The sequence below is a fragment of the Lissotriton helveticus genome, chromosome 4_1 (genome assembly GCF_964261635.1).
Source record: "Lissotriton helveticus chromosome 4_1, aLisHel1.1, whole genome shotgun sequence".
NCBI classification, from domain to species: domain Eukaryota; kingdom Metazoa; phylum Chordata; class Amphibia; order Caudata; family Salamandridae; genus Lissotriton; species Lissotriton helveticus.
Genome location: NC_136063.1, coordinates 722,007,859 through 722,032,744, shown reverse-complemented (window position 1 = coordinate 722,032,744; position 24,886 = coordinate 722,007,859). Strand labels below are relative to the sequence as shown.

The following is a 24,886-nucleotide window of genomic DNA, read 5'->3' as shown; positions in this document are numbered from 1 at the left end:
AGCCGCTAAGCACATGCACGCAAGCAGAGAGGCGGTAATACACAATAAGGGCTCCCCAGCCCCAGCAAGTATTTGCACACGAGAGCTACCACTGCCCTGCGAGCATCAGGAGTGCTGGAGGAAGGAAGAGAGCATAACACACTGAAGCTTCCCAGGGCCCGCACAGCAACAAAGGTGACACGCTTGGCAGATTGATCCTTCCGAGTCTTTCGTCTGCCATACTGGGCCTGTATGCAAGGCACTGACTGGGACCAGCCCTGGTTTGATTCCAGATACAGTGCTGTAGCACTATCACTCAAGCAGCACTAATTAATAAGAAGGTGGTGGTGGAGCACAGTTCCCTGACCCGAGGAACGCGCAGATTGCAGCAGAAAGAGTAGAAAGCAACGAACAACAGCCTGCATAGTGGTGCGCTATTGTAAGAGGTAGCAAACAAAGTTACTGGTGAAGAACTACAGCAACAGAATAACCACAACAAGGAAAATCAAACAGTAAACAGCACTGCAGCTACCCAAAAGGCCATGGGCAAGAGTGACCCTAAATAGAAGAAGCTGTTATTTGAAAAACTTGGCGGTGGCACGGAAACAACGGGCACCACAATGACAGAGGGAGGAGATGCCACCGTACCACCTCATGTGACCCCACAGGGTAGTGACATGCTTCTGGCTGAACTGAGGGTGGGCTTCCGGGAGAGGGATACACGCTTCAACGCATTGGATAGCAGGTTGGACAAAATGGGAGCCCGGATAGATCAGCATGAAGAAAGATTGGACACCGCAAAGGGCAGAATCTCAGACCTAGAGGATGGCTCTGCACAGGCCAGCAAGAAGATAGAAAGGATTGAGCAGATACTCAAAACTATTGCCATGAAGAATGAAGATTGGAAGCAAGGGGGAGATGCAACAATGTCGTCATTCTTAGGGTCCTAGAGTCTACAAACACGGGCCGTCTTGATGAGTTTGTGGAGAGACTCATGCTAGATCTGTTTGAGAGCGAATCTTTCACTTCCACGTTTGTGACCGAAAGCGCTCATCGTACCATCAGACCACCCTTGGATGTCCTCCATGCCCGATCCTGGCCAGGCTTTTGAATTTCAAGGACAGAGATACGGCATTGAGACTGGCCTCTGAACTGGCAAGGGTCCTTAATCTCCCTGTATCCTGACTTCACAGTCAGTCATGGTGCAAGATGCCAGGAGGAAATTTATATCGGTGAAGGCCGCATTGCGAAAGGAAGGGCTGAAATGTGGAATGCTGTACCCTGCTAGGTTAAAGGTGGATGTTGACGGCAGGTGCAGGATCTTTGATAACCCAGCTGCAATCCAAGATTTTTTCAAGGCGCGAGTGGGAGCTGGACCCAACTGGAAATCTCCATCTCCTGGCAGATCCCCCCGGATGCCGGACTCTGGCACCAGCATGGAACTGTTTTCCAACAGTTGAGGACTGAACTGCTTTGCATTCGTCATTAAGGTAATGAGATTACTTAGGCTGGGGCGGATCTTGAATGGCAGCCATGGACAAATCCATAATGGAATGTTATTTCATAAATGTAACCCCCCCTAGTTCTTAGGCACCTATACTCAATAAATACGTTTTAGTATTGCGAACAACAGATGTTCATGAGGTTACCAAAGGGTGGGAGTTTCCCCTATATTACGGGTAAGGAGATGGGTGGAAGGAGGGGGGTGTGCAGAGATGGGTTTTGTTTACTGTTTTTTCTCTTTCACAGACACAACATTGTTACATTGTTAATATCAGTTCACATAGTAGACTGAATCAGCGGTTTTTATATGACACCTGATACCAGAAGTAATGTGAATGCCTGAGTAAGAGCGCGCTGCGCGGTAGCGCATTTGATCCTCTGTGCAGTTTTTATATTTTATTTGCGCCGCAGTTTTGGGGTTTGTTTTTGTGAGACCACTCACCTGCATTTTAAATAGTGATTTCACCGCTGTTTGGCGGGTCCCGGGTCCTGGGCGACGATTTTGGGTGGGTGACATCTTGCGGGAGGAAGGGTCGTGTTTGGCCGCCATCTTGGTCGGCACTCTAGCTCTAGCGGGTCTCGCCTGACGCTTCGCCGCTACTAAAAGCTGACAATGCTTACGCGCAGCGTTTGCGCGCAGCGTGCGCGCCATAGGCGCGCCGGAGGCTCGCCAGAGGCGAGCCCATCTGCGCCCATCCGCGACCAGCCGGGGCCTGGGGCCATGACCCCTGGCTCTCGCAGGCTGTATACTAGAGGTGAGCTGCTGGACATAAATCAGGGGTGTCTATATCCTAGCCAGATATGTATTGACCTACTTAGCCAGGAAGGTCTGTTGAAACGGCATGGTGTTAACATAGGTCTTAATACAGACGGCCCGGCACAAGATGTATGTTATGGGCTCCTAAATAAGCGTTCTCTACAGAAGCACAATCTGGAAGTGTTCTCCCTATTACAGGATGGAGAGCTAGACTTTCTGGGCATCACGGAAACGTGGTTAGAGGACTCGTCAGTGCCAGATTTGGTAGCCTCCTTACCGTCTAATTTTGCATCATTCTGCCTTAACCGAGCAGACACTAAGAGAGGGGGGGAGTAGCCCTTCTCTACAATACACGCCTGAGGGGCGAAAGATTGTTTGCTGAGAACTTGGGAGGGGCAGAGGTTTTGGGCGTTAAGCTCAGGCTAGGGATGGTCTGCTGGATAGTCATACTAGTCTACCGTCCCCCCTGGTCGTCGCCGGTCTTTCCAGATCTTTTCCTGGAACTGGCCCAGGATGTTCGATCCCGATATAACAACATTATTATTATGGGCGATCTAAATTTCCATTGGGATAAGTCCCCTAGGGAAGGACAAGCGAACCTGATAGACGTAGCGCTTAGGTCTTTTGGACTGGCCCAGAAAGTGATGGGCCCTACGCATGAGAAGGGCCACACCTTAGATCTTGTCTGGATTACAATCCCAGAACATGGTCGGGATCACGAACTAGCGGAGGCACAGCCCTGTGCTTGGTCAGACCATTATTTGGTGAAAGGCAGGATATCGGCTGCTGAACAGAAGGGGAAGCCCGGAGTAGGATGGAAGGTTGTGAGGAAATGGAAGCATATAGATGGGGACGATATGATAGCTCATCTCCTTGCTCGCCCTCTGATTAATAAAACAGTTCAGAATCCAGATATTATCTATAAAGATCTTACAGATAAATTAAACAGGGTCGTGGACCTTGTGGCACCGGCTCGACGAATGAAGCTGGTAGATAGAGGAGCAGGGGCTCCGTGGCATACTGAATCACTTAGGGGGAAAAAGAGGGCACTACGGAAAGCGGAGAGAGCGTGGCGGAAGGGCTACAACCCTAACGCACGGAGTGTGTACGTGCAGGAACTCGCCTCTTACAAGCAGGCGATTTTGATAAGGAAAGCTGAGTTTTATGAGGACAGGATCTCCAGAGCCTCAGATCCACAGAGAGAAACTTTTATGGTCCTTAACGAGCTCAGGAAAAACAAGGAACAGAGTCCGGAGTTTAAGCAAGAAGATTGCCAAAAATTCCAGGACTATTTCTCCAAAAAGATTGAAGATCTCCTATCGGAAATTGCCACCACTCCGATTCTAGATTGCCCTTTGCAGACAGTCCCAGTCATCCATCCAGTTGATGACCCTTTGGCTATCCTGCCCTTGATTACAAAGGACAGATTGACTAATCTTGTGGGGCGGGTTAAATCCGGCTCCCGGGCCGACCCTTGTCCCCCGGAGGTCTTCAAATTAGCCATGCCAGGCATTGAGGAAGATGTCTTAACGCTTCTTAATAGTTCCCTGCAACTAGGTCAGGTCCCCCCCTCCTTTAAGGAGGCCCGGTTGATCCCCCTGCTGAAAAAGCCGGGGGCAGACGTAAAGAACCTAAAGAACTTTAGGCCGATTTCTCAGCTTCCATTCTTGGCCAAGGTCTTGGAGCAGCACGTCCTTACGTCTCTGACTGACCACATGGAGAAAAACGGCCTACTTGAGCAAAATCAGGCTGGGTTCCGTGCGCATCACAGCACAGAGTTAGTGATGTTATCCATCTTAGATGAGCTACGGAACAGAGCTGACAAGAAACTTCCTGGGGCCCTGGTGCTATTGGACCTCTCCGCGGCTTTTGACACCGTGTGCCATAGCCAATTGCTGTTGCGGTTGAGGGACTTTGGTATCCAGGGCACAGTACTTGTCTGGCTATCCTCTTTTCTCCAGGGGAGAACTCAGAGAGTTCAATTGGCAGACTTGTCTTCCACCACATTGCCAATTACTTGTGGCGTCCCACAAGGCTCTGCCCTTTCCCCCCTTTTATTTAATGTTTATTTGCAACCCCTGATATCGGCCCTTAACCAGATGGACTGTCAAGTCTATAACTATGCCGACGATACCCAGATCGTAATACAAATGGAGGACTGTCCGGACGCACATGAAAGAATGCAGAACATCCTAAGATACACCACTAATTGGATGTCTCTGAATTCTTTGAAAATCAATCCGGACAAGACAGAGGTGTTGCCAATTACAACTGCAGGCAACCCATGGAGCGATCGGTTCTGGCCAGAAGATCTTGGCACACCTCCAGAACCCGCAGTAGTTGTAAAAAGTCTGGGTATCTCCCTCGACGGTAGCCTGTCGCTGCAAAGACAAGTCTCTGGGGTGGTGGGCACTTGTGTAGGTTTGCTTCGACAACTTAGGAAAATTTCCTCACTCCTGTCCTTTACCACCCTAAGACGTGCTGTCTCTGCTATGATCCTAGGGAGGATAGATTATGGAAACTCACTGTATGCAGGGCTCCCTCAAAAGCAGTTGAGCTGCCTTCAGATCGTTATGAACGATGCAGCCAGGCTGATTTTTAGGAAACCCCGGAGATCGCATGCCTCCCCTCTATTGCGTGAACTCCATTGGCTTCCGGTTAAACAGAGGGTTCTGTTTAAAGGGCTTTGCATTACGCATAAAGCCCTGTACGGGAAAGTGCCAGGTTACATCAAAGCTCGTCTGGCCTTATACAAACCCGGCAGACAGCTGCGCTCTACAGATGCCGCTCTGTTAGTTCAACCGCGCTACAAACTATCCACCCTTGGGGGTCGCGCCTTCTCTAACATCTTCCCAGCTGTTTGGAACAACTTACCCATGGAATTGCGCAGAGAATCCAACTTGCTGCCGTTTCGAAAGAAACAAAAAACAGTGCTTTTTCAGCAAGCATGGGGTGTGCTGTAAATCTTGACTATTGGCTGTGGAATTTGGGTGGCACTATGTACCTGGAAAGCGCTTAGAGACCCCGGGGTGATTATGCGCTATATAAATTAAATTTAAAAAAAAATTTAAAAAAATGTTCAATTTATGTCCTGGAATGTGCAAGGGCTTAACGATACACGCAAACACAAACATGTACTGCATTATCTACAACATCACCATGTGGACATAGCGTTTTTATAAGAGACGCACCTTGCCCCGCATGCCCACCCGCACTTTGCCTCCATTTGGGGTTCTGCTCGCTACTTTGCAGGTTTTATTCGAGAGGAGTCTCGATCCTTATACAGAAACGCTTACCCTTCAAAACAGTAGAAGTATCCACTGATCCTCCGGTTAGATATGTGTTGGTAAAGGGTTGGCTCTTTGGGAACACAGTGCTGTTGGTTAATGTCTACGCGCCCAATGTTGACAACCAGGACTTTTTTGTAGAGCTACATTCCTGATTAGATAGGATTGGGGCGGAACATATCTGTTTAGGGGGAGTCTTAAATATCCTGCTCAACCCGAAAGCAGATAGCACATCCATAATGGCAGACACAAAACCAAGAGCCAGACGGACACTAACTAACAATATAGACTCATATGAACTATTGGACGCTTGGCGCCACCTCCACCAAAATAAACCTGCATATACTCAATACATGGCTCCCCACAACACTTGGACCAGAATAGACTATTGGTTATTGTCCCCTAGTGTGACCACATGGCAGAGGGAATCCATGCATCTACCACACACATTATCAGATCACGCCACGGTAGTGCTCGGGCTCCAGATCCCAGGGGGAGCTGGGATTGCATGTCAGTGGAGGTTCTCCATATGGCCCTTCGAGACCCGGTCTTCAAAGCAGAGCTGAGTAGCGATAGAGGAATACTTTGAGACCAACAAAGGCACAGTGAAGACTGAAGCCATGCCGTGGGAGGCATTCAAAACATACATACGGAGGTGTGCATCTCGAAAGGCGCAGGGATCCTCAAGGATTTACGGTGCACACTGTCCAGTATAGAAACACAATTGGAGGCAGTGGATGCTGATCAAGTAACAGCACGGACCACTAGGGGTCTGCGACGAAGGGCAACACTAATGGCAGAATACCATGAATCAGCAGAGAGGGAAGTCCACTTTTTGGGGCAATATGCGACAAACAGGAGGTACGGAGAGGGTGAGCGTCCGGGGCACACATTGTCCAGGCTCATACAACCCAGCAGGAGGCAGACATACATCAAGAGTCTCATGGAGGATGACCGGGTGCCCATCTCAAAATGTGAAGGCATTAAGACCAGGGTGCTGTCGTATTACAAGGACCCCTACACCACCATAGTCTCTCCGGACGCAACAGCCAATAATGCTTATTTGGATGAAGTGGCCATGGTATGGCTAGAGGATTCACACAGGGAGTTTCTGACTGAGCTGTTCACTGTGGACAATGTGGGCCAAGCTATAGAAGCCATGGATGGCCGAAGGCACCAGGTTTAGATGGGTTCAAGAAAGACTTAGCCCTGCACCTCATGGATGTCTACCAGGAAGTGATTGAGGCGGGCATACTCCTGTTAAAAATGTGGGAAGCAGTGATTACTCTCCTGCAGGGCAGGTCCCTCACCTCTGCGGTTCATATAGGCCCCTTTCCTTGTTGAATTTTGACTACAAGATTTTAGCTGAAATGATGGCCATCAGGCTGGCCTTAATAGTCGGTCAAATGGTGTCCCCTCCCCAGGCGGGCTTCATGCCCCGTAGGTCCACGGCATTGAATCTGCTGACCCTGTTCGCAACATTGCATAGTATGAACCCTTTGCTTCCAGCGCAGCAGTACGTGACCATCGGCATGTGTGAGAGTGAATGGATCTCTTTACACCATCGAGAGTATCAAGAGGGACCGGTCAAGGGTGTCCTCTATCCCCGCGCCTATTTATAATTGAGATGGCTCCACTTGTGCGACACTTACAAGATCATCATTCACATAGGGGGCCACAATTTAAAACTGGTCTGTTATTGATTACGTTGTATGCCGATGACGTCATACTATACCAGAGGCATCCGAATGAGAACTTAAACCCGATTCTTCGAGAGATTATCCATTATGGCGCATTGTCAGGCCTGCACATTAACTGGAACGAATTCTAGTTTTTCCCTCTGAATGATGCCCACAATGACCGGCTCATGGAGTATTCCTTAAAATGGTGCGATGACTCAGTTAAATACTTGGGTATACACATCCACAGGGACCAGGCGCAAATTCTTCAGCTGAATTACGGCCCCACAATGGAGAAATTGCAAGACAAGGTAGAACGATGGTTGAAATTACCTTTGACTATGGCTTTAAGAATCGCCCTGATCAAAATGGCGGTTCTCCCAGAGTTTTTATACCTGTTTTAGACTATACCGATACCCTTGACTAAGAGTTTTTTCACCGTGCTGCTTACACAACTGATACGGTTAGTGTGGGGGGGAGGCAGCGCAGGGTTAGTTGGGACATCCTGATACTACCTTATGAGAGAGGGGGGGTTTGAAGTCCCCATTTTCAAATCTACTACTTGGTGGCCCAATGCAGCTTTTCAAGACATTAGTTTCACACCGACTCTCAGGTGCCTTACCTTCGTCCTAAGGTGGACTTTTCTCACCCTTCTCCATTGTCGGCCCTGCTACTGGTGGGCCTAGCCAGAGACCTGCATGATTCCAGACGTTATCTACAATTGCTGGTCCTGGAAACAGCTGACTCGGGCAACCGGGGTTCAGCTTCTTTACTCCCCATCACTCCCATTACCAGGGAACCTCTGGGCACCTATTACTCAGCAACGGGTGGTGCAACGGACCTTATTGAAGTATAATCTGGCCACATTTGGAGATTTTTTCCCGGATGGCCACATTTACTCCAGTACTGAAGATACTCGCTTTAGAGAAGCCACTTTCATTGACCAGTTCACGCTTTGTAGGCTGCAGCGGGCCCTTACTTCACAGATCTCTAGTTATCCCATAGAGCCTTCTGATTTCCCCCCTGACTTTACTCCTCACTGATATCAGAGGGAAACATTTAATGTCCAGAATGTACAAGTTCACAGTTCACAGTTGCGCTACTCCCGTTCAGAGATGGAAAGACGCGACAGGCATGGGAACAAGATCTAGGGCAACCCATAACAGACGAACAATGGCATTACTGCTGCGAACACGCAAGGTCTCATTCAATCATAAACACAAAATATTACATTTTAAATACCTACTGCGGGCATATATCATCCCTGCCAGAATACATTACATGGACCCAGCGTGCCCACATAATTGCCCTCGATGCAACACCCCGATGGCGGACTTCGCACACATGAGATGGACCTGCGGAGGGGTTGCGCAATTTTGGGTTGGGTCGTTGGACAAACTATCACGGATGGTAGAAATACCCATTCCACCTGCTCCCTTGATGGCACTGCTAAGCTATGTTAAGGCCCTCCCTAAATCCTCCAAGTGCCTTTGAGCATTGGCATTGTTGTTGGCCAAGAGAGAAGTGGCGTTACACTGGAGGAGTAAGTACTCACCAACATTGAAGGATTGGCTATTTAGCGTGTCCTACTGTAATACCAATAGTGAGTTGTATTCACAATTGCAGCCCCCCAGGTCAAGGACATTAGACATATGGCAGTCATATAAATCCTACCTATTAGTGCAAACATCTGTGGCCTCACAGACAGATAGGGTTCCATTGGTGGAAGACCCAACAGGCAGAGGAGAAGAGAATTGTTGAGGAGTGGTGTTGAAGGGGGATGGCGCTTGAAGGGTTATCTTTTTACAGTCCAGGACGGTGCGTTGCCGCATATTGTATTAGTTATGTATGTATATGAACCGATAATGTATTGTTTTGTCTTTTCTGTGGAAAATATAAATAAAACTTTTTTTTTTTAAAACACTCCAGATGTGAATAGCAAGTGGCAAAGGGGATATGCTTTTAGTTCTTGTGTAGGGAATTATCCTAATCTTTCAAAACATCATACGCAATAAATATATCTGTGGTGAAGATCACTTCTTAAAGAGATGAAAAGTAATTGTTTAGGATCTTGTGTTATCAAATCTAACCAGATCGTTTGATACAGGATCAGCATTGGCAGCTAGCAATCCTTGGGAATTGTTTACTGGATAAAACAGTAACAGGGGGCTGTGCTTCATGTTTATAGGTAACTGATACAAGATAGTGTTGAATTTGTACATTCTTATGACTATAATTAAGACTTTAAGAAATAAATGTTTGCTTAGGTAGTCCAACGGTAGCCTTAATCCTTAAATTATTTCTGGGGGTTGGTTGATATCCTACCATCACCATTAATTGAAAAAAATATCTTTAATCATTACATTATTCTAAAATTAAAAGTGAGTCATGTGTCACAAGGAAATTCAATACACTTCCAAAACATTTGTAATTAGAAATTGCTACTTTAAAAAAAATAAATCCTAAAAGGATTTTACAACTTTTTATACAAGTTAAACCTATAAAGATTTTAACAATTTACAGATTCGAAAAAAATACTTATGAGTTTTACAAAAGAATGTATGTCTGGAACAAAAGTAAAATGTGTATGAATAATGTTGTTACAAACAATCCCACCCATAATTAACAAGGAGTCTTGGAAACACCATTTAGAGCCAGATTCCGCAGGTTGTCTTTTCTTCGCTCTTTTTTATGCTGCAGACTTTTTTTCTCATCATAACAAGACATCAAAATTTCTGAACTTTCCCTGATGCACCTTGCTCCTACCTTTCACCTGTGACTGACATGTATCCACTCACTCCTTCCCCTCTTCATATTTTGCCTTGTTTTTACCAGTTGTGTTCCCTTCATGCTTATTATCTCTTTGCACAGCATTTTGGTAGATTGTAACAAGGTTTACACTATACAAAGTGCTTACATACACACATATTTAGATAAACATTTGTTACATCTGACATCATTGGCATGGTATTTTCTAGATTGCCTCTAACCCGTGTTTTTGCTGAATTTATCTTTGATGGTATTAGGACTCTGTGTGCTGTACCCTTGCTAAACAGTGGAAAGTGCTTGTGCTCTCTTCTAAAAACATGGGAGTTCACATAAACCTGATTAGTACATTTACTTAGAAGTCCTTAGTTAAGGGTACTGCCTCTACCCTTGGCCTGTGCAATAAATGCTTTAGTGGGTTGCAGCACTCATTGTGCCTCCCCAGCACTTTTCTGCCTAAACCACATTTGCCAGTGTCCAGTTTCATATGAGTGTTAATGGCTCTCTTGTGGTATTTTGTGCATTCTTTCCAGACATGGGCATGAAGGAGCCTTGGGTGTGGATCAGGGTGGTCCTCTCATGAGCAAAATGTCATGAGAGGATATACTCAGGCTTCTTAAGCTACCTTTTAACACTACACCCACCCCCTTCCTTCTTGACTTCTAAGGGCCGTCTGTCCTGCCTCTGATAAATGTAGCTCACACCTAGGTCTGCCTGCACTCTGTTACCCTAGACAGTTTGGAGCCAAACCAAGAAAAGTGGGAAGGTTCAGCAAAGGGGCATTCATCACCCACACGCTGGCACTAGAGATAAAAGTAGCATCTTCAGAATCCCCATCAGAAAACTCTTGGACCTGTGGAAAAAACTGCCCTGCTGTCTGAAAAAGGAAGACTGAACCTGCTTGCCTTGATCCCTGGCTCATGGGAAGTGACTCTAAGGGTCTCTTTGCAGGCCTCCTGTTTGAGCTATAGGAACACAGCAAGCTTCCAGAATCCTCTCCTGCAACTGCTCAGCTGACCAGCCCCAATTGGACCTGCCTGAGCCCTACTACTAACCACTGGTGGATTGAGTCCTGATCCCCAAGACGTGACCCACAGGTTCTGGCCCTTTGTCTGGCATCAGAGTGTACTCCGTCTGTATCAAAACCTCAAGCCATAATCTCCAGAAGTTTTTGAGCTCTTTGCAACTGCAAACGTACTCCTGGCATCGCGCAACGGGCATCCACAATGGCCACCGACGTGAATCTCCAGCAACAACCTGCTCTTTGCGTCTACACCAATGGCGATAGTCTGTGTCGAATGCGAATGCTAAGTGCCAGTGACGACCGACTCTTTGCATCAAACAGCAACTACCCATGATGCCCAACCTATCCCTTGCACGGACAATAGTCTCCTCGTATCAACTTTCAATGCAAAGCTCTGCTACAGCTCCCTGAGTGGCATTAGACTCAAAGACGGTAAAACTCTTCACAGGGATGAACCTGGTTCCTGTATCTGATTAGCACTTTATTGCGACTGGTCTGAACTTGTGACATTGACCCGGTCCAGCTTGACTAGATTGCCTCATTTGGTGCATTGTACTTTTTAGCTCTATTTGTATTAGACATTTTCAGACTTCAGAATTCCTGTTCTTCTGATTGAGGTTTTGCTGTTTTGGTGTTATTGTATTTATTGAATGTATAGTTCTACATAAATACTTGACACATTGCCTCTGAGTTAAGCTTGACTGCTTTTCTGCCAAGCTACAAAAGGGTAAATCATGAGTTTATTTAGTGACTTTTGTGGCTCACCTTGACAAGGATTGTGTTTATTATTTGAGTGGGGCTTCCATCACTCTCAAGTAATGTTTTACATTATTCAGACCCACTGTTTCTACACCTCTTTTGCAAATAGGACAAGATGTTGATTATTGGGAAGATGTCGCCAAAGCTAGGGATGTAACCATTAGACCTCTTACTGAATATAAAAAGTGGCTGAAATATATTCCTCCCACCACACATGGATTATAAAGCATAAAGCATTTTATCTAACATGTCTACTTAGAACATTGTTCAAAAAGATGCGCTTTCTAACCATTTAGTGGTTTACCATATGATTTCCTGAAGTAAAATTGCTGTAACTCAGGTGCTGTTCAACTTTAATCACATAATTATCATAAATAAAAAAGAATAACTTTCCAACCTTTGCCACTTGTTAGATCACAATAGTACTGTCCTTGATCACTGCTTTGTTATTGCTTTATGCTCTGTTTTGGACAGCTTGTCCAGGTGTACAATAGAATGTTATCTATATCTTACCTCCATTTTCGGGATACCTACTAATATTCAAAGTACTTTTGGACCACAAGTTGTCAAGTGTGGGTTGTTTGGACTTAGGTATTTTGTTTAAGAAATATGTATTTCTATATACTTAAATAGGTTATATATCTGTGAAGAATTTGCTTGCTTACTTTAGTGGGTATATCCTCCTTTTTTCTCCTCTTGGAAGATCTGAATAAAGACATTTGATAAAACAAGAAAAATCCACTGACATGATTTATTAGAGGACCTCTATCCAAGTTCTAGTTAGAAATTAAAGTATCATTCTCTAAATGTGCTAGTTTTATTTACTCTGAAAAGGTCAATGTGATTTGTACAGACCCTTTGCTAACTTCTGAAATAGTAACCAGGATTTGTATATTCTGGAGATCTTAAACAGTGTGTAAACAACTGGTGTGAAATATATTGTTTTTTCCTGTCTTAGGGTCATCAAATGTTAGAATTACTCCTTTTTTAAGTTTGACCTGTCACACAAATTTCAGACAAAAGTGTTAATTATTAAATTCACCATAACTCACTGGATAGAAAACAAATCCCTTACTAATCGTTGTCAAATAATGAATTTCCTCCTGAATTATTCATCTAATCATCTGATATTTGTTCGCTATTTTGGCAATTTCAAACATTTCCAATTAGATTGTTTACTATTTGGTAATGCTTGAACTGTACAGCAAGAGGTGTGTGCCAATGTCCATGTAGTCAAGGAACTAGGCAATTATCAAGATAAAGGCAGAAAAAGACACCTTGAGAAAAGCAAAATCGGGTTCCTACCAAGAAAAAAAACCAGTTCATACATTTTAAAGAACCAATAAGTGAATTTTGCGAAACTGAATTTATCCTAATCTATGCATGTAGCTTGTAATATTTTGCCAAAGCTAATCTATTACAATTTCATTTAGGAATAACGTGTACGTAGCATAAGATGTGCATGCAAAGGTATGGAATTCACATAAAATGTTGACTCTTGTGAAACTTTCTAGCTGCATGCGTGTATAATTTATGCAGTACATATGATCAGGAAATGTCTGCATATTTCAGATGGTTAAACTTGCCTATATTGTCCTTGGACATAAACACATTTTCATACATTTCAACCCATTTCTGTATTTTGTCTTAGATGTTTTAAAGGCTGCGTTACAATTAGAACATAATGAACAATGTTCCTTCTTTGTTCCTTAGCCGCTGACCACACATCAAGATCAAAGGTAAAAGTTTCTGAAATACCTTGACTATAATACTTTGAATGTTGTTCATCCGTGTTGGTCCTGTCACGTGCTGTTTGACTGCTTTCCTGGACTCTTTCACAGTTATCAAGATAAGGGTATACGAAGTAATAATTATTCCACATGGGATGATGTAGCAAAACAAAAACAGTGCTATGGTGTAGGACAGGGCCACAGTGTTGATGTTCGAGGCATGCCAGTCGATGCAGCATGCGGTTCCATATGGTTCTGCCCCATACTCTCCCCAATGTGCCAATGGTGAGCAGGCAAAAATGGCAGCATACGCCCATGAACAGGCAATCAAGATCTTCCCATGTTCATGACCAAATCTATTGCCTGGAAAACAAAAGGGAAAGTGAACTTCTATGCTCAGCTTGATTTCATTTCAAAATAATTAACAAATCAAATAAAAAATAATCTTCTCAAATAAATTATAAGTCCTTTCAAAAGTTGCAAACAATTAATCTACCAAATGAACTACATTATTTGAATGAACTTTGGCCCGATTCACAGAGGTACATTTAGATGCTTGGTCTAAACTTAGATCAAATGTCTGAGTTTATGACTTTGGGAATTCACAAAGGGCATTTACAAGTACTATCCTTATATCAACACTCAGGCCGAATCGCTGCCCAGAGTGCGGACCTAAAGATGGTACTCGTAAATGCCCTTTGTGAATTACCAAAGTCATAAATGTAGACGTTTGTCCAAGTTTAGACTAAACGTCTAAGTTTACCTTTGTGAATCGGGCCCATTGTGAGGAAATGGGGGAATTTTATGCTATGGTTGTGCTACCTCACTATGTAATACACTTACTAACCTCTTTTAGTGTAAAGCACCAAAATAATTCAAGAAGTTGACAAGACGCTCAAAAAATCCAGCACCAATTTATAAAAATAGATTTATTTTTATGTATTTTAGACACCACAATGAAAACAATCCACTGGGTGGTTCCAGAGATATAGAATGTACAAGTGTTTAGTAAATCCAAGTATTTCAATCAACTGCACACAAGCATTGGCAAATTCAACAAATTTGAAATACTCTTTTCCAGCAAATTATTGGGTTAGCTGTATTGCTGTCACTTAGAGTCACTTTAAGTGACCAACTCCTGTAGAAAGATGATCTGGATGACCAGCAAGGTCCACAGAAACAGTTACAGATGAAGCAGTCTCCAGGTATACGGAAGCACTTTATCCCCTTTACACAGGATTCCTATTGAAGTGGCATTGATGCAATGGATGATGAAGATGCCCAAGGATGCTACAGATGCAATGCAGGATGCGATGTGGATGGGGGTATGTCTGTGACTACTTCATGGTCAATGAAGGGAGTGAGGCAGTCTTGGTCATAGGATCAACGTCTATCAAAATCCTCTCAGAGCTGGTAGAGGTCCAGTCACCCCAGGGTTACAGTTGCCCAGTATCGTGTCTACAGCCATATCATTTCCTGGCAGGTAACTCGACCTCTGGGCAATCAACCTGCACTCCGACAACTCTCCCAGGCTCAGCAAACTTGGCTGCAACTCTGAGCATTGGGTCCTGGTCTCCAATGCGGCATGGTGGCGGTTGGCAGCGGTCTGAAGATTATGGACAGCCAACTTGCCCCGCAGGCTTCTCACATGTTCTGGCCCTGTGCTGTCATCAGGAGGTCAGCCAACAGACCCTTGGAGTTTCTGCTTTGGCTCAACTCTGGATACAACTTCTCTATGAGCAGGGCTCAGCAGGCACAGTCTCTCTCCTTTGTTAGCCACCAGGTCTAGCAGATGCAGTCCATGCCGGAGCAGCCTCTCTTTACCGGTTACCCGGCAAAGCAGGGAAGTACCCATGGACTACATTTGGGAGTAGTCAGGGTTCACAGCTGTGACCTCTAGCTTGCTCTCTGCTGCTCCTGACACTTCCTTTATAACCCCTGGCCACAGAGGAGGGCAAAACATTTGCCTCATCTAAAGCCAGGGGTCACAAAGAAAGTGCCAGGAGTAGCAGGGAGCAAGCTAGAGGTCACAGCTGCGACCCCTGACTACTCCCACGTAATGTCCATAGCAGTCAGGGCCGTACTGGCAACCAAAACCAGCCCTGGCAAACTGTTTGGATGGCCCCCTGTGGTGAGGGGGGTGCAGCCGAGCAGTTTGCAAGGGCAGATTTTGTTACAGGGGGCCGATATTGCCAACCCAAAAATGGCCCCCACCCTAGCGGCCCACCGGGGAAATGCCCGGTGCCCGCTACCGCCAGTACGACCCTGATAGCAGTCCTTCTTCGGTCATTCTTCCAGTCAAGTTGAGTTCTGAGTTCTGGGTGCCTGGAGTGCTCTATTTATACTCAAAAAGTACTCTCAGGGTAGAAGAGACTAGTAGCCAATAGGCTACCAGGTTCCCTCCCTCCTGATGACCACTTTCTGTGAAGTGTGGCATCTGGATATCCCAAGATGCACCATTCTGCCCACTCCCCACATGGAAGAACCCCTCTCATGGTGTCCAGGGCTGTCTAACTCAACCCAGAGGTGTGGCTACCAAGGCACTACATATCCCTGGAAAACCAGTTTGACAACTGGTTTTCTCTTCCCTTTCCCTGGTGCCAGTCTGTTTACCTAGAAAATGGAGCAACCCCTCTCCCAAATGTTACCCATTTGCCCTTCGAAGGCGGTATCTCCTTTGAAAGCTCGCCTTTTGGGCCAACACCCATGTGTCTTTCTGAAGTAGTAGGAAGGGAAACCTTCTCTCCAGTGCAAGCTTCTATTGTTTAATTTCCTGGAAGTCGTTAGCACGTCTCCGCAGAAGGGCAGGAAGCTGTCTCGGAGACAGGCTCCTTGTTCAACCGTTAAGGGCACAGAAGACTAAAGGGAACAAAGTGGCAACCTTGCAAAATGTTCCCACTTCAACATGTTACATTAATTTTCACTTGCGGATCAAGTCGGGCTTAATGTAACAAGTTGTTTGATATCTTGGAGCATCAACGTTGGTTTCACTGTTCAGGAGTTAGCACAGATGAGGGGTCAGCGTTTAACCTTGTACTCACCAATGGGGTGAAAACGTTTTCTCACAGTAAAAACAACAGTTTTGTTTTTGCACTGCCAGAACATGAAACATACATGTTCTGCCCATGAAATATTCTGCACCTTGCCTCAGGGCTCAGTAGGCCTGCAATAGGGGTGATTTACACATATTGCAGAGGGAGGATTGACTTTGCCATTGGTTTAAAAGTCGTATCTGGGTTAGCAGTTTAAACTGCTCTTCCAGTCTTTAGTGGTGGACTGGGAAACTTGTTTTACATGTGTCACAGCCACGGTGGCACAACCAGTTAGGCAATCCCTGGGGTGACTAGCTAACTTCCATGCCCTGGGTTCCACATACTAGGGACTTGCAGGTAAGTTAGCCTAATTCAATTGGGTATAGCCAATGTAACATAGACAATTTAGGGTCATGGGACTGAGATCTGGTTAATAGGCCACAGTTCCCTTTCAGAGTAAAAAAACTAGCAGTATCAGTCAAAATACTTGTTGATAACCATACAACGATATTAATTTCCTTACATGACCCCCCTCCAGATGGAAGGTGATGGTCAACTTAACTTTATCCTTTTGGTCCTCATCACCTAAGTGGAAGAACCTAGAAAGGCCAGCTGCATTGGCATATCCAGTCCCAGATCGTTGTTCCACTGTGAAGTTCATGCCCAGTAGGAAAATGGACCAACTCAACAACTTGAGGTTCAAACTGCATCAACCACCTAAGAAGTCCAACCATAGTAGAGGTCTGTGGTCAATGTGAACTCAGAAGTGAGTCCCAAACAGGTAGGATCTCAATTTCTTTAGGGACTAAACCACAGCAAAGACTTCCCTCTCAATGGCACTCCAATGCTGCTCCCTGATGAGGAGTTGCCTGCTAGTAAAGGCAACTGGCTGATCCTGTCCCAAATCATTTGCCTGTTACATCACTGCCACTAACCCATGTTCAGAGGCATCTGCCAGAACAATGAATTTCCTACTGAAGTCAGGTACGTCCAGGACGGATGCTGAGCACTAAGCATGAGCGCAAAATCCGCTCCGATCGCGGATTTTGCGGATTTTCGGTAAATCCGCGATCCGCGAACTCTCGCGAATTTACCGAAAATTCGCAATTCGCGAGCGGCGGATTCCTCGGTCAAAAGTTCAAGCCTTGCAGGTCTGTAACTAATTTACGATGGCGCCGGCAAGCTGCCAGCGCCATCCTAAAGTTACTTAATTAGCTTCAGCAGGAAGCTCTAATAGATAAGATAAAGCAGGGGCTCGAGCGCCTGCTTTATTTTACCAATTAGAGCTTCCTGTTGAAGCTAATTTAGTAACTATTTTAGGATGGCGCTGGCAGCTTGCCGGCGCCATCGTAAATTAGTTACAACAGGCACAAAACGGTGGTGTCTTCTTGAATAAATATGAAGGGCAGGGTTCATTCTGGCACGACGGTCCTGGCACAAAAATTACACCTCAACAGGAAGCACTTACAGATATCAATACAGCATGTGCCCTAGTTGAAGCTTTAATTCAGTGACTCATTCATCAGCCCAAAAACAATCCTGAGCGTTGTGGAGGCTGGGCAGGTGTGCCTTCTTCCTAAATATACCGTCGAAAATCAGCTGTGACGCTGGATACAGGCCTTTGCATCTTTGACCTTCACGAGCGCAATCCCCGTGCTGTTCTGTGACCAGGAGCTTCTGTCTCTACATCTGTTGCTCTGATCAGTCTCTGACCTTTTATACACACAAGAGGCATGTGCACTCGCATGGAAGCCCCGTCCGTTTGGCCCCGCCCACACACTCGAGGTGTGCACCGTCTTCCCGCCATTTACCCACTATGATAGGTCACTCAAGGGACCCCTGCGCCCTTCGGCGCGATTGCATAGTAACACACACCTGGTCGCTGTTGACAACTCTCGGGCACTTTAGGTAGCTGTAGTGTAGTAAAAGCACTATACATTTACCCAACGAGGTAGCACTTACTGATTATCCAGTAGAAAGTACTCCAGTTGAGTAGAGGTATGGCACAAAACGGTGGCGTCTTCTTGAATAAATATGAAGGGCAGGGTTCAATCTGGCACGATGGTCCTGGCATGGAAGCCCCGCCCCCAAATCCGCCGATCCGCAAAATCCGCGGATTTTGCGGATCCACGATCCGTGAATACGCAAATTCGTGAATCGTGGATCCGCAAAATCCGCCCATGCTTACTGAGCACCGAGCTTCCTTCAGGGTGTCAAAAGTCTTTTGGCACTGCTCAGTTCAGATTACCTTTCTGGGTTGCTTCGGGAAGGGAAGTTTAACTAGTGGTACCACTATGGTACCTTAACCGTTCACAAATCTCCTGTAGTACCCAATCTGCACAAGAAAGGCCCTGACTTGGGTCTGAGTTTTAGAAGCTTCACAGTCCAGAATTGTCTGGATCTTAGGTTAAAGTAGTTAGGCATGGCCTCCACCAACTTAGTGGTCCAAGCTCACTACGGAGCCTTGCCCTATCTGGCACTGACTGGCCTTGATAGTCAGGTCAGCCTGCTACTAGACCAGGAACACTTCTTCGAGGTTGACAGGCAATCCTCCCAGGTGGAACTAGATACAGTTATAGCATCAAGATAGGCTGCACAGAAACTTTCCAGACCTGATAGTTCTCTATTCACCAACATTTGGAAGGTGACAAGTGCATTTTTCAACCCATAGGGCATCACTTTAAAGTGAAAGTGGCTTCGGGTATGGAAAAAGGAGACCTTTACTGGGTTGAGGGCTATCTACCAATAACCTGATGTCAGGTTAAAGTTACTCACATACTTCACTGCCCCCAACCTATCAATGAGACCTTGGTATTGGGTAGGTATGAGATTTAGTGACTATATAGAGGACCCTGTAGTCTTCATAGGTCCTCATCTCAGGTTTTCCTCCTGTGGGATTGGGCTAGGGCATCAGTATCACTGGGCTGGCCCATGGACTACAGGAGGGCTCAATCACCCACAACTCAAACATCGTGGCAACTAGGCATTAGAGAAGGACATCCCATCTCCTCCTGAGTTTTTCAGGTAACCCCAGGATCATACCTTTCATTATCTTGTTGAATCTTTCAACTAGACATGTGAATTAGGGGTTGAACTTGTAAGTCAAGGCACGCAAATCCTGCATAGCCTTCAGATAGGCAGATGTGAAATATGTGTCTCTATCTGAGATTACCTCTTTAGGGAACCACCCCTGGTGATGATACCCAGGATGGCTCTAGCCACTGCTGGGGAAGATGCTGACATATGGGGAGTAGCCTCTGGATATCTAGTGGTGTGGTCCACTACCACTAAGATAAATGTATTCCTTGAGGCTGTTGGGGGTCTAGGGAGCCAACAATGTAAATCTTCACCCTCTCAAATGGAATCCCCAGCACTGGAAGTGATATTGGGGAGCCTTTGACTTGCCCCTGCCTTGCCACTGGCACGGGCAGGTGACACAAGAGCTACAAAACACCTTGACCTTCTCAGAATTCTGGGGCCAGTAACAGTGATTGATCAGCCTCTCCCAGGTCTTGTTAAGCCCCAGGCGAACAAAAGGGGAATTCACCTGCCAGGTTAAGGAGAAACTCCTTGCACTTCTGGGGGACCACCAATCATCAAGTTGCCCCTGGTCTAGGGTCCCTTACCTCGCTGTACAGGAAATCCACCTCCCAGTATACCTTATGGGCACCACTGGTATCCCCTTTCTCCTATCTGACGGCTAACTGATGCAGGTCTTTTACCATGAGGTATGTCCTCTGTCCTTGACTGAGGTCCTCTCTGGAAAGACCTCCTGCTTCCTAGAAGCTCTGCCAAGATTTTTAGGGCATCAGTGTCCTCTTCAGGAGCTAGGTCTTCCCCCTGAGGGTTGGGCCCCTTCTGACCCTGTGGGCTTTTGAAAGTCAGATTGCTATCCTTCCTGTACCTTCCCTTAGGTCTAGGGATCTGAATCATTGTTTCAGGCTCCGGGACCCCTTGAAACCCCCTCTGGTCCCTCTGTAGCAGGGGTCACAGCTACTTTCGTCGGGCGAGTAACTCCTCCTGACTCAAAGTCAACCACAGCCATATGGTATGACTTTATTACATTGCCTTCAATAGACAGTGATCCTTGAGGCATCATTTTTCACAAGCCAATTCTTATTTAAATATCATCATAAAACATGAACGAATGTTTCAATATACCACAGGACAAGGTTGTATCGATATTCTTTTTCTTTTATCGAAAATCTTGTTTTTTTAGTTGCAAGTTCAAAACATAAATATATACATATTAGGTTGATCGGCGTTTGTTGGCAGATTGCCAATCCTTAGGCTGAGGTATTTTTGTTTACCATATGATGAGAATGCAAGTCCTAGGTAGGCAGCCGGCGTGGACTTTTTGTATGATTGTATGGTCATCCAGGCGTGTGAGCGGTGGCTCAGGGCTTCCTTGTCATTGATCAATTAATGCCTGTTGGCCGCCTTCTTTGCTGCCTGTTTGAACGTTGGTACTGGTAGCTTAGTTTCCCACAGTGCTACTAGTTCGGTGATTTCAAGTGAGTGTTGTAAGTATTTGGCGTACTCGGAATTCGGGCTGTTATGCATTGTTTCCCACATAGCACGGTTGACCTCAATTCCCTGATTCATCCAGACGCCGTACCAGAATTTAACCGTCTCGTATTTTTTCAGCAACACGTGTGACTGCAGACCGAACTCGAGTCGCACCTGCGCAGGTGATGCGTTGTGTGGTAAACTGAATACCTCTTGTAGACTTTCGTTTGGATTTTGTCTATAAGCTCAGCGCTCCTTCCGTGATGTAACATGCTACCATAAGGTATTGTTGGAAATAGCTTGGCTTTCGTGACGGTTAAGAGGGGGTTATACAAAGGGCCTTTAAGTTGGTTTGATAAACTGCTAAATGTGTGTAACAAAGCTGTTCCCTTCTTTTCGATGGCATCAAAATGCAAGGAGAAATTAAGGCGCTTGTCCAGTTGTATCCCCAGATACTTCTAGCTTTCTACTACTTCCAATTTATTGTTGTCTATTGCAAAGGTTGGTGATACGTTGTGGCATCGAGTTATAATCATAATCTTTGATTTCTTGCTATTTATTTCAAGAAAGTTCTGTTTTGTATATCTGGTCAGTTCTTGCAAGAGATGCTGCAGGCCTATTTTTGTTTGGCTGAGGAGGACCACGTCGTCGGCATAGGAAAGATGGGTTAAATGAAGGTTTCCTAGCCGCGGTGGATGAGCGTTGATCCTGTCTAGCCTTGATGTCAGGTCGGCCATAAACAAGTTGAAAAGGTGGGGGGTCAAAACGCAGCCTTGTTTTAGGCCACCAAAGGTACTGATCTTCTGAGTTAGCCTCTGACCATTGTTGATCTTTACCTGCATCCAGGTGTTGGGGTACAGGTCCATTATTGGGTTTAGGATTGAGTCCGGCAGGCCCTCCTGCTTCAGTTTAGACCAGAGTAGTTGCCTGCTGACATGGTCGAATGCCGCCTTAAAGTCTATAAAGCAGGCGTACAGTGCTTGATGATTTTGTAGACTTTTTTCGGCTATTAAGCTTATCGCCATTGCGTTTGCCATAGTGCCCGTGCCGCGGCGAAACCCGGTCTGATTTATCGGAATTTTATTATTGATTTCTGACCATTGGGCTGCGTAATATTTGGCTTCAGCATCAATGAGTGCTATCAGGCGGTAATTTGCTGGATTTTTGGGATCTCCGCCTTTATAGATGGGATTAATGATAGCCCCTCTCCAACTTTCTGGGAGCCGACTTGTGTTGTTTATTGACTTGAACATGAGGTTGAAATTACGGGCCCAGTAGTGGGGGTCCTCCTTGTAAATTGCCTGGGGAACGCCGTTCAGTCCTGGGGCGCTGTCTTGCCTACTTCTTTTTATTAATTGTAGTATTTGGGAGTCTGAGGTGGTCTCTGTGTACCCTTTGGGATCTCTAGGGGCAATCGCCCACCTCATCCCTACTCTAGCTAACACTGACTACCAGTGGGTGTTTTCTTTGTGCACAGTGAGTTTCGCCTCTTGTGTCCAGGCAAAGTACAGTTAAAACACACCCCACGCTTTGAGGGGGGGAAACTTCATTCCTTGATACCCCCTCCTCCTTGAATGCGATGTGACCCAGGAGTTCCCTCACACCCCACTTGGGATCTTTTGAGGTCTCTTTGGGGCTATCCTTCTTTTTGGTTGCCTTTTGTCTAACCTTCTAATGCCTTAACTGGTAAGTCAATGAAGTAAGCCCATCTCAGTGAAGTCCCCTTTTTTGTTGTCCCAAGCTTCTGCCTATACTCTGCAGGGGTCAAACAAAAGAGCCCAATCAGTGCTGTGTCCATATGTGAATAGGACTCTGCTATCTCATCCTTTAGTCTAAGTAGTCTGGTCCTAACACCTACTGGTACTAACTCCCATAGTAGTGTTCCTCAGTGTTGTGTACCCACCTTCCTAATTTTGAGAGGTCTCTCATATGGGTGCAGACACTTGTCCATGTTACCCTCCTGGACACAGGACAATACCTTTGGGCAACCTAACATCAGGGGCACCCAGGTCAGAACTTCCAGTTACACCTCTGCTGTCACCATCTTCTCTGTGCTCTTGTCCCAGTCTGGCCCTTCTCTCTTCCAGGGCCAGTCTCCTCTCAGCAGTGCTATAGCTCTCCGCCTGGTCCAGTGCTGCCATTGTTTCTTGAATGGACCTATGTCTAGTGATGGAGCCTTCTCTGGAAATCACCCTTGGTCTGGTGTAGGGGGCAGACTCCAACATGCTTTAACCACATCGATGCTATGCATTTTCCCACTGTGTGCTGGAAACAACAAAAACACATGTTCCATGACGAGCTGGGCTCGTCATCAGCGTAGCAGGAGGCTACCTCATGACGAGCCCAGCTCGTCATGAGCGTGGAAGGGGTTAACCATGATACTGTTGGAATCCTCCTCCACATTATCTTCTTCCCAACTACCTTGGGGCAATTCCTTCTTCAGGAGTGGAGGTACTCTATGTGCCTACTAAGTTTTAGGGGCCCAGATCAGCTCATTCTTCCTTGCCTTAACACCCATGTTGATCTTCCTGTCCCTTCAAAAGGCCCTTAGCACGTCACTCTTGAATGAGGACAAGTTGGCCATATTAAGCTCCATGTTTGCATGCTGCCAAAGTGGCTCTTGAACCTTTGTCGAAACCTTTTCAACTGTTTCAAACTTTTGTACTGTTAAGGAACTTGCCACAAACCTTTTTTCAAGTCTATGAAACGTTTTCTGTAATCGACAATTTTAATTATTAAGCTATACAATAACATAATCCATCTTACTGGTTGCTATAATGATTCCAATTATCTTCATTTTATCCCTTGCGTATTACCTTTACAATCTGACATAAATGCGTTGGATCCAGGCAGTAAAACCGTGTCTGTCGACCGATATCTTTAAGCTACATATTATGGTCTCCTGCAATGGGGAATCTTCTTGTTATATTCTAATGCTGTCTTGTTATAAACAAATAATATATATGTAGTTTGTTAAAAAAAATATATATAATCACTTCTGCAATGATGTCACTAACTTAAGCAGCAACTGATTCAGACATATTTCTACATTTTTTGAAAACATCAATATGGTTACATTTTAGGGATCACCTTGAATCATAACTACTTGATGGCAAGTGGGTCTTCCAAGCTTTCCAGTTTCCCTTCTATGATGCTAACCCCGCTTGGGCCAAACAGTGATGGGCATTCATCTTGGAATGCCGCATAAGTATTTCTTTGGATTCCATGTAGCATATTCCCAGGTAACTGTTCCTGTAAACCTCCAGTTTTTTCAGTTTATAGTCACACCAATACTTCTTTTACAGCTTCTTTGAATCCTTTTCTTGTACCATCTGGCCTAGTCTCATAGACATATGTATCTCAGTACTATAATTTTGCCATTCTAGTTGGTTTGTTGTAATCTAATGCAGAACCTCTTTCAGACAATCCCTGTTTAAGGCAAGATGGGTGTTGTTTCAGTTGTTACAATTGCATTTTGTGAGGAGCTGACTGCTTTTGCTCACTTATAGTTTAATCCAAATTTGCATCTTAATGGAAAAGTTGTGGTGGCATTGGCGCATCTGAGTAGCGAGCTGCAGTAGGTATGTCTAGGTATTGTACAAAAATATATCCAACATTGCTCCCATCACCTCTAACAGCCAGCACTTTTTTCCTCATTCGCCACCAATCTCGTTTCAAATACACACTCCAGTAGTCCGTACCCACACTCAGCAAGCTGAGAGGCGTAAGCGTTCTGAGATGGAAAGACCCGCCTACCAGTACATGGACTTGCTAGTGTGGTAGTGAAGACATCAACTGAGATAACTCTGTTAACAAGCTCCAGGTGCTAGATGACCTTCGTCTTAAAACATCCAGTCCTGG

At 45.5% G+C, this 24,886-nt stretch overlaps 1 protein-coding gene across 3 annotated transcripts in view; it reads right to left on the bottom strand.

The window, feature by feature from the left end:
• LOC144828837 (opsin-5-like) overlaps positions 1-24,886 on the bottom strand; it is a 1,422,400-nt gene that overhangs the window by 280,560 nt on the left and 1,116,954 nt on the right. For all 3 annotated transcript variants that reach the window (XM_078687370.1, XM_078687368.1, XM_078687369.1), the window contains one exon: positions 13,513-13,847. In XM_078687370.1, coding sequence (XP_078543496.1) covers positions 13,513-13,847 — 335 coding nt within the window. The remainder of the gene's footprint in view (positions 1-13,512; positions 13,848-24,886) is intronic.